General features: G+C 45.9%; 1 protein-coding gene across 1 annotated transcript; it reads left to right on the top strand.

Moving 5' to 3' along the window:
• Positions 1 to 1313: 1313 nt before the first annotated feature.
• LOC128731169 (secernin-1) lies at positions 1314 to 3858 on the top strand. The gene has a single exon (XM_053824270.1). It carries the CDS (start codon positions 1314 to 1316, stop codon positions 2415 to 2417), a length of 1104 nt encoding a protein of 367 aa, XP_053680245.1. The 3' UTR covers positions 2418 to 3858.
• Positions 3859 to 9246: the final 5388 nt, after the last annotated feature.

The raw sequence follows: 9246 nt of genomic DNA, 5'->3' as shown, positions 1-9246 counted from the left end.
TTTCGACACAATTTTCACGCTAATGCATCCTTAGGTTAGCTGCAACACCGGTTCCGCCCGCTGCAGCAGGCGTGCCAATGTGTCGTTTTCCATGCTGCAAGAACACACGCGGAACGACGAGGTGTATGTTTGTGTGCCACTTCTTATGCTTGGCCCTTCCCGGTTGTCTTCACATTAGCTCGTTAAATAGCGAAGCCACTCCAAAAACCGGATTCGAGGCGTCGTTGCGCGCACCAAATGGAGACAAAACACTATGGTCACTTACTAAAGCATAAGCACTGCAAAAAGGGACCGTCGTACGGGCCGCCCAACTACAGACACCTGCAGGGGATGTTTTTCCTAAACGACACTTGAGCCCCCAGCGCGTTTGCCATGATCACTTTGTGCGAACAGGGGATTTTGTTGGCGTTTCCAGGGCGACACGTTGTACCGGGAACTGTACAAACGCACGCAAACGAAGGCGCCGAGCCAGGTGGCTCCGGAATGGAAGCGTACGAGGTTCACAATGTAGCAAAACTGGTTTAAAAACACTTTTGACAACAACGACGATTGTTGTGCAAAATAACAATCACACAAAATTCTCCATTTTATTTCTCCGCTTGACATGCGACAGTGCTGGCAGAGATTATGAAGTAAATCCCACAACTAACAACGTAAACACGGAACTTGTACAATTTCTCATATTTCGCCACAATTCTCAATGACAAGCATATGAAAGTACTATCTCTCGGATTAAATAGAATTTTCAATGATGCTTCTCGATTGCAATCCTTCAAAACATTGTTTTCAAACTAAATTAAAGTTGTGATATTGAATTGGCAGCACTGACGCAGTCTGATTTGTAGCTCATCGCATGCGGTGTTTTGCCCTTAAAAAGTCGATGAACGCGCATTTTCGTGACAGCTTTATGACAGCCCGTCCCTGTAGGGCCTTTGGAATTATCCGGTTGCACGACTCCGCCATATTCGTTCGTCCGTCTGCCACTGTCGCATATCTCCGGTGTATCGGTTAAAAATAAGTTAATCATTTGCGTGGCAAAGGAGCCTACTGTGGGCTAATTTACTTTCCGTGGTACTGTAGCGCTGGTCGACGGGTGAGTCGATTTTTCATTCTTATTTCCCCGCTTGTACGTGGTGGAAAATTGCATCCATTCATCAACGCAGAGCATGGAAAAACTTTCACCCCTTTATTGATTTGTTGGCAGGAGTGAGAGAAAGAGCGAAATTTTGACGGCGCACTGCGGTGGAGCAGTTAGCTAGTAGTAAAACGAGACAGGAAAATTCAGCTGACCAGAAGGCCCGTTTGGTGAAAAAATGACTGCCCACGGAGGTGAAACATTCGTCGTGCTTCCGCCGTGCACGGAATCCAACCGGAAGCAGATTATATTTGGACGCAATGGAGCTGCCGCCGAACAGGTGTCGGAAATCCTCTATTTACCGGCAGCGGAAGGAAGCGGAACGGTCACACTTCCGAACGGCTGTGACATCGAAGCACTGTCCACCGTAGCAGTGATGCTTAACAAGCCAGCCGACAGCTGGGGAGCGGAGAGCGGTTCCAATGAGAAAGCCGTCACCATCGGTTTGTCCTACTACGAGGGGTCGCCTCAGGAAGGTAAAGTTTCCGCACTGGATTTGGTTCGTTTGGGCTTGGAACGTAGCGACAGTGCGGTCGATGCGATAGATAAGCTTGTGGCCCTCGTAGAGCAACACGGATCCGAGGATCGTAACTCGGAAAAGGCCGCCTTTGTTATATGTGATTCTGCAGCAGTTTGGTTGCTAAATGTTGCCGGTCGATATTGGGTAGCGAAGCAAATCAAGGACAGTAGCATAGCGCTGGCTTCGTCGGGTTTTACGATCGGATCCGATTTCGATCGCAGCACGGAAGAGTTGGCTGCAAAAGCGCAAGAAACGGGTGCTTGGGACGGTACAGGAGAGCTTAGTTTTTGTGAAGCTTTCGGAGGTAGTGCGGCTTCTGCCGCGATTCGAGCCTGGCCGGCGAACGAACCAGGTGTAGAGGGTGCGTTCGGGTTGCGCCAAATGTTCGAATGTCTCCGTGCTGTCGGCACTCCGACCGGTTCGAGTCAGGTGTCTGTTCTGAGTGGTGAAGGTGAATTGGCCTGCCACTGGTTCACGGCGACTCCGCAAGTGGAGGAATCGGTGTTTAAACCATTCCTTTTTACGGCCGGGGCTAAGATTTCGCCCCTTACCCGGGTGCCGGACGGAGAAACACAAACGCTTCTCCATAGACTGCATAGTAACCGCAAATGGGAAGCGGTAGGCAGCTTGCTAAGCTCGCTAGAGGCTACGTGCATGGATGAGGTTAATCGCTTTCTGAGCGAACACTCTGGGGAAGCGAGCCAGGAGCTGGACGAGCTTATGAAAGACTGCGTGGAAGCGGAAGTGAAGTTCTATCGCTAGGCCTCAGGAACTTGCTCCATAGCGTCCGCACAAAATGGCTACAAGATTTCGAAATGTTCCACTGGTGAAAGAGGGGGGGAAGCAATTTTACCGAATAAGTTGCGGAAGTAATTTCCTCACGTTCGTTAAATTCAACAATCCTCATGACGCCTAGTGGGACGGTGGCAGAACGGGAAATACTACCTTAGGACTGCTGCACTGCTGCGATATACTAACACTTTACTCTAGGAAGACGATGTCGTCCTTTCCAATTGATATGGAAAGGAAAGGGCGGATTAAGCTTTTACATCATGTGATTATATTCCCTGTGTGCGCGTGTGTTGATTTTTTTGTAGTTTGGTAGATTGTTTTTGCGCGCTTGTTTCTATTATATTTTTGTTACAAATCTCTCAACTTTTTTTCCAATAGGATCTCAAAATGCGATTGCAGTTCACTACAATCGATACTCTCTATTTTTACGTCATTGTTTTGCGGTTCAACCATAGTGTATTAACACTGCTAGAACTCGAAAAGTTAATAGCTTTTGTGCATCTTTAACTTTTATTAGTACAGGATGTTAGAGCTTCTGAACGATTGAGTTAAATATCGTTTAGAATGTGAAAAAAAAAAAACAACACAAGAAAGCTGAAAGCCAGACCAATGTTTGTTTCAAATGCGAGGTATCGATATTTTCTTGAAACGTATTCTCTTTACATTCTATAATGTCCGAAGGCGTAAGATATATTCGTAAATAAGCTTAAAGTTTATTATTTGCGTTGTTTTCCTTGTATGTTAAATCATCCTTTAAGGAGTTCGTTTTTAAAGCGCATCAGATGAGATAAAATAATATTTAACGCATGGCTTTTTCCAAAAAATATGTATACATTCCAGTATAAGTTTAGGAGTTCCAGGCTCCCTTAATATGATTAGCATATGATTTCAACGGATTCAAACCAATAGACTGCAGAATTTCATTGCCGTAGTGATGTCAGAGTATTCCGCCAGAAAACAATAAACTCTCTGTTTCGCTGTCTCTTTCTCTCGCTAAGTACTCGAACAGAAAGCATAGTTATTCGCATACTACTATTCATAAACTCGTAACTTAAAACAAAAAATGCATTGCTTAGCAGAGTAATAAAAATGCGAAGCTTCCCTGAAAGCATACGACAATTTAACCGGACTGTTGAGAGAGCAAAGCAGCAGAAGAAAAGCAGAGCCATGTGCATAAGCACATTAGAGACATACAGCAATTCAAATAGCGATTCGCAACCGTTAATTTGCTTCCTTGCAACGTTCAAACACGGAGCAAGAAAGCCGAACAACACATACCCCCCACATACATTTATCATCAATACTCAAAGCTGACTACGGTGGCTGATGCGCTGAAATTGTGATCGTGTGAAACAACAACAAGATCGTCTTCGTAATGAACCAAATAATAATAAACAAAGTATGTTTATCAGAATGAAAAGAATCGATCGACTTTTGAATTGAATAGTCTAGCGGTACGAAAATATCACACACCAGTCAAAAAGTTGAACGTTCTCCAGTAACTAGTAAACATTTAATTCCTCGGACACATATCTGAATTTGGTTGCATTTAAATCTCAAGTTGTTTTTAATTGATTTTGGATAACCCAGATTACTATCAGAGATCATCGAAAGCGCACTAGAAATGTTGACACGTGATTGTTTGTTTGCTTTCAGCACAAATCTTAGGTTTTTTTGCTGTTTCCCTTATTTGAAATAGCCAAACTGTTTATCTTACAGTTTGCATAAGCATGAATGCAGTTGGCTATGCGGTCAGTGACCTGTACCAATGAAACTAACCTTCCTACACCGCACCCTACAGATTCTTGTTACCCCCAACGTGGCGTCCCAACCCATGCCCCGTGGTAGCGTTGAGAGTGAAAATAAGCAAACACTCATAAGAATCGCGATACGCTCGCCTCCGCGATGATCTTTATGATGCTTTCCTCAACATTTCCTTGCGCGTATCTCGCTTGTATGATGTGGCACGCTTCGTGTTGTTCATACCGCGCGTGGAATGCTGGGAAATGAAAAACGATGCTTAGAATACATGTCCGAATCGTAACAACCCCTCTGACCCCGCCGTCGGGGAGCTTCGGGGGTTGATTTTGAGGCAAACAAAAAAAAAAACACACAACCATGCCAACGGTTAAGCCCGGTATGAAACACGCGTAGAGGCAGCAGGTGTTAAAACAAATCATCTATAAATACCGATGCCGGCAGGAGTGGTTCGTTTGGCTCAGAAACACGGCAATCATTCGTTGAGGTGGCGTACCGTGAAAAACGTTCTCACCCGAAATGCTCGGTGGCTTGCGATCACTGGCCGTTAAACCCACCCCTCTACGCCTATGCAACGAGAAGTTGCCTTAGGGAATTCACTTCGGTCTAAGGGGGGAATTATTTATACGACTTCATCAAAGCGACCATATTCACAATCATGTTAACATCAGCTGGCAATGTGTGCAGTCCGCGGCGGTACAAATTGACACCCTTGGGTACGCTTTAGTGACGCCATATTGACCGTCTCTTAGCGTTGGGGTAGTGTAGTATCTCCGTCTGGGTTGGATTCTTCGATTGCCACCTACTGGGGGTGTTTACAGAGTATCTTGACAAGTGAGATAAAATACACTTAACGCTGTAATTTAGATTACATCGTAAACAAACCATAAGCGTCAAGTTTGTAGTAAATAAACTCCCATTTCTAATAATCGGTCTACTAATGTGCGATATATGTGGGAGAATCTAATGAGCGAGTAAGCTTAGAAGATATACTTCAAGCTGTTCCTCTACTACATGAGGCAGGATAACTTTTCAACAGCTTTTCTGCCCCATGTGTTTGCTGTTACTTATCTGGAATTATGGCGAAAGCTTCGTTTGGAGGTTTGGATTGTTGATTGATTTTTGTTGATTGTTTCCGATTCTTGAGTATACGTATACGCATCGATACGTTTTATTATTTCAATTCTTGGGATTCTTTCGTGATGCTTCTCACTGAATCCTTTCCGCTGCGTATTGTTTAGTTGCGTATGCCACGATAATGGTATGAAAGATCCGAATTGTTGCAGCTTTTGTTCATGTTTTCCAAGGGCTTCCCACACGAAACGCATGATTTTGCAGCAAAAGTTATGAACTCGTTAAAACAGCAGTATTACTCATTAGCAAAATAGAGTGCATATGTTTCCTTATTACAGCACCTTTCTCTTGGGCAACCAAAAACCGGCCAGTTTGTGGTCCCACTATATCTCACCCCCGTATCGTGTGTTTAACGTCAGCGAAAAGTTTGCACCATCATAAAGTAAGCAAATTCACTGGCACCACCAATCAACATCGTGTTGTCTGCCGCAGTTAGTTTGCTTCTCGATTTTCACTGCCTCCCTGGTCGATTTTCGCCCAACTCGATTTAGCAAAAAAAAACCGCAACACATACAGGCCTCTCCCAGAACAGAAAAGAACGCATAAAAATAATCAAGCAAATTAATATCAAGAAAGTAATATTCAACACCCAACCCCTTCCCCTAATTGGGGCAGCATTGGTCGGTGGAGGCAAGGGGCCCCAGGCAGCGCACCTCCACCTGCCAAGATCTCGCAGTGTGCCGGATTTCTCCCGCCACGCCACGGTTTGGTGACAAAGTAGGAAGGACGGCAAACCACAAAATAAGTAATAATATGCATGCGAGAAAACAAAATGATCACCATAAAACAACAAAACTGGAACGGAATGCCTTCATCAGAAGGTGTTTAATTTAATGCGTACCGAGTACGGACAGGTTCAGTTAACTTTACGACCAATTCACTGATAATGGCACCATCGTGGCCGACGGGTGAAGGGGCAGTTTTATGCTTCGGTAGGGTTACCTTTTTCTTTATCTGCTTTTGCAAACCGCTGCTTCTCCTTAACTTTCGCGAGCGACATAAAATTCGCGTACCGCATAGTACGATCGAGTGTGATCATCGATTCGTTGATGCGATGAGATCGCGGGAAAACGAATGTGCTTCGCCGGACGCATCCTTATGGGGCGCTTTCCCGCCAGGAGTAACGCCCATTGCTACCGGTAATGTGGTAATGTGCATTTGCCCACCCATCTCGGGCCTGCGATCGTGTCTGACTGGCTCAACCATGATGCCATGGTATCAGCACAATAAATTCCAATTTGCATACAATGGGGCCCCCATTTATGGGCATGCTTTCCACACTACGCTTCACGCGCAGAGAGGGCAAACGCGTTTATTCTACCCCGATGGCATAAATCGTTGAAATACGTTCGGCAAAACGCAAAGGATCGACCCGGTTTTGGTTGTTGTATTGTGTGAATTTGGGGCTAATCTGAAAGTCGGTTCCTTGGTTCATCCGAGCACCGGGCAAAAGTGTGCCATACTTTCGCACGGGTGACGTATGGACACGGGCGCCCGTTTTGCATATTTTGTGCGCCTTAAAAATCGAGCCTGGCTTTAATTGCTACACGATAAGGAAAACGTGCGAACCAGCGGTTTCACCTCCAGCGTCGGTAATCAGCGAACCACTAGACCAGTACCTTTTACCACACTAATGAAAGCACGCAGTGCAGCCCTCCCCCCTTCCCCTTTTCGAAACCCGGTTTCCGGCAAGTCGAATATCATGAAGACGCCACCCCCTTTGGGGGGCTCGATGCAAGTGGGAAACGCGCCATTTTTATCTCCACCGCGTGACGATGTTTTCGTCGCCAGCGTAACCCGATCCTGGCCCGTCTGATTAAGTGATAGTCATCTTGTCGCAAGCCGTGAAAAACTGCCACAAATCCTGCAAAGTTACGAGATAAGGCACTGGCCAGATGGAGAGGGTGAAAAAAATGACCCAAGCATAATGAAAAAAAAAGAAGAAAAAACGAAGTGGGAATTTCGCGACCTTGCGAAGGAGGGTTGGTCGGCTTGCTTTTGGGTTTGGAGACGGGAGACGGGGGTTGGTCCGCTTTTTGGTATCTTAATTATCCAAATGCAGGCCCGTCAAAATGCCGGCCCTCCCGTGTACCCCCATCGATCCCTCCTATGCACCCCCGCAACGGGAATCGCGCACGCGAAAGGGGCAGCGCTGCGTTTGATCCTTTCAGCGTCCAGCGTCCAGCGGGTCGGTTACTTTCACGCCGGCACATTACCGTACCGGGCTGCAGGTTTTGTGGGTTCGGCTTTATTTTTATCCGCTTTATCCAATCAGCCCGGGCCATCAAGCCGGGGCGATCCGGGAAAGAATTCCGGGCGCAAAAAGGGGGTGCGCTGGGTTTGCGCGGGAATGGCGAAAATATTTGCCGAAATATAACAATCAGAAACTAATAATAATTTTGATTATCCGTCCCGTCACGGTCCGCGTGATGGTGAGGGTGCGGAGAAAGTGGGGCTCAATTACGGCCGCATTTTAAAACATTTTTTTCTTCGAGCATTTTACCGTCGTTCTGCTCTTCTCGGTAGGTGCATAATTTCCCAAGTACAGTGACTGCAGAAATGCTCTTTATATACTGCATTCGTTTTGTAATATTTTTCCAATGAAATCTCTTGAGAACGTATGTTTTTCACTGAGCCTCGATGAAATATTTAGAACAACTTTAATGCACATTAATTTCAAAAGACGTTATTTCAACGCAGATTGGGTAGTACAAATTCAATCGATGGCGATTTTCGGCTAGCGCTGCATGGAAAGAACTGTAAAACGAGCGCTAGTCTTAATTCGAGCCGGACTGTACGCACCCTGATCACTTGACTCGGTGCCAAATCGCAAAATCGGTGACCCACGTCCCTTCCAAGCCGGCTGGTAGGGATTTTCCTCCCAGCGACCGCTGGCACAAAACGAAGATTGATTAAACACCGGGCGTTCGGTAAGAAAAATGTAAATTTCTGTCAGTCATTTGCATAAAATAGTGTACTTTACGATAATCGTCGAGGCCCCGGTGGGTCGATTGAGCGATACACGATGCCTTATTTTCGACGGTTCGATCGAACCCGGTCCCGGATTCTGCCCATGCCGGTTCCTCTCGAAAAAAAAAAAAAACGCCGGTATGAGGACCAGGTTGCGGTTCGCGGGTTCGGTTACATTCCTGCACCGTTGGGTTAGCGCCTTATCCTTCGCGGCGACAGCACTTCTGGCACGCAATCGAAGCTAATCGTTGAAGAAAAGCAAAACATTCCCAAAAGCGCTGCTGATCCTGCGTATTGATTCGCTGCGTATTCCGTCCTGAAGCGATGGGGCTAAACGTGCGGACGGAAAACGGATCCCGCCGGTGCTGGTTTTCGCTGCGTAATAAAACATTTTACGACATTTTAATTATGGATCAATTGATTCCGGCGATCTCGTGTGCCAGCGCGGGATGAGCTACGGGCTTGGGGATGCCATTTAGCATGCATTATCTCGACTTTTTTTTGTCTCTCCCCTTCACGAAACGAATTCCCTTCGCGAGCGTAACATGAAAATGGCTCCAAAGGAGAGAAAGACGGAGTGTAAAATTTAGCAAACTAATGTCATTAATTTAGGATGGAGGATGTTTGGCGTCAGGAAAATATTAATAGCACACATATTACAGACAAGTTGATGGGTGGAGGAGTTTGGCTAATGACATCATTTTTAGCTAAAGTTAAGTTAATACAACTTGCTTGGGCAATATAAAACTGCACGAAACTTTTTAATGCATTTTGTCTGCCATGCACAGTAGTGAAGGTTTTTATCGAGCTCTCTTTTCAACCCCGATTTACCGGAGATGGGGTTTCACCCCCTGACGAAGAAAAAACACCCCCTAGTCGGTGTAACTTTCCGCGCGGGCGTAATCTGCTCTTCTTTCGTGCTTCATCTGTGTCTCGT

The sequence above is a fragment of the Anopheles nili genome, chromosome 2, assembly GCF_943737925.1.
Source record: "Anopheles nili chromosome 2, idAnoNiliSN_F5_01, whole genome shotgun sequence".
In the NCBI taxonomy this organism is placed as follows: Eukaryota; Metazoa; Arthropoda; class Insecta; order Diptera; family Culicidae; genus Anopheles; species Anopheles nili.
The sequence above is the reverse complement of the archived record's forward strand: the minus strand, read 5'-3'. Positions and strand labels throughout refer to the sequence as shown.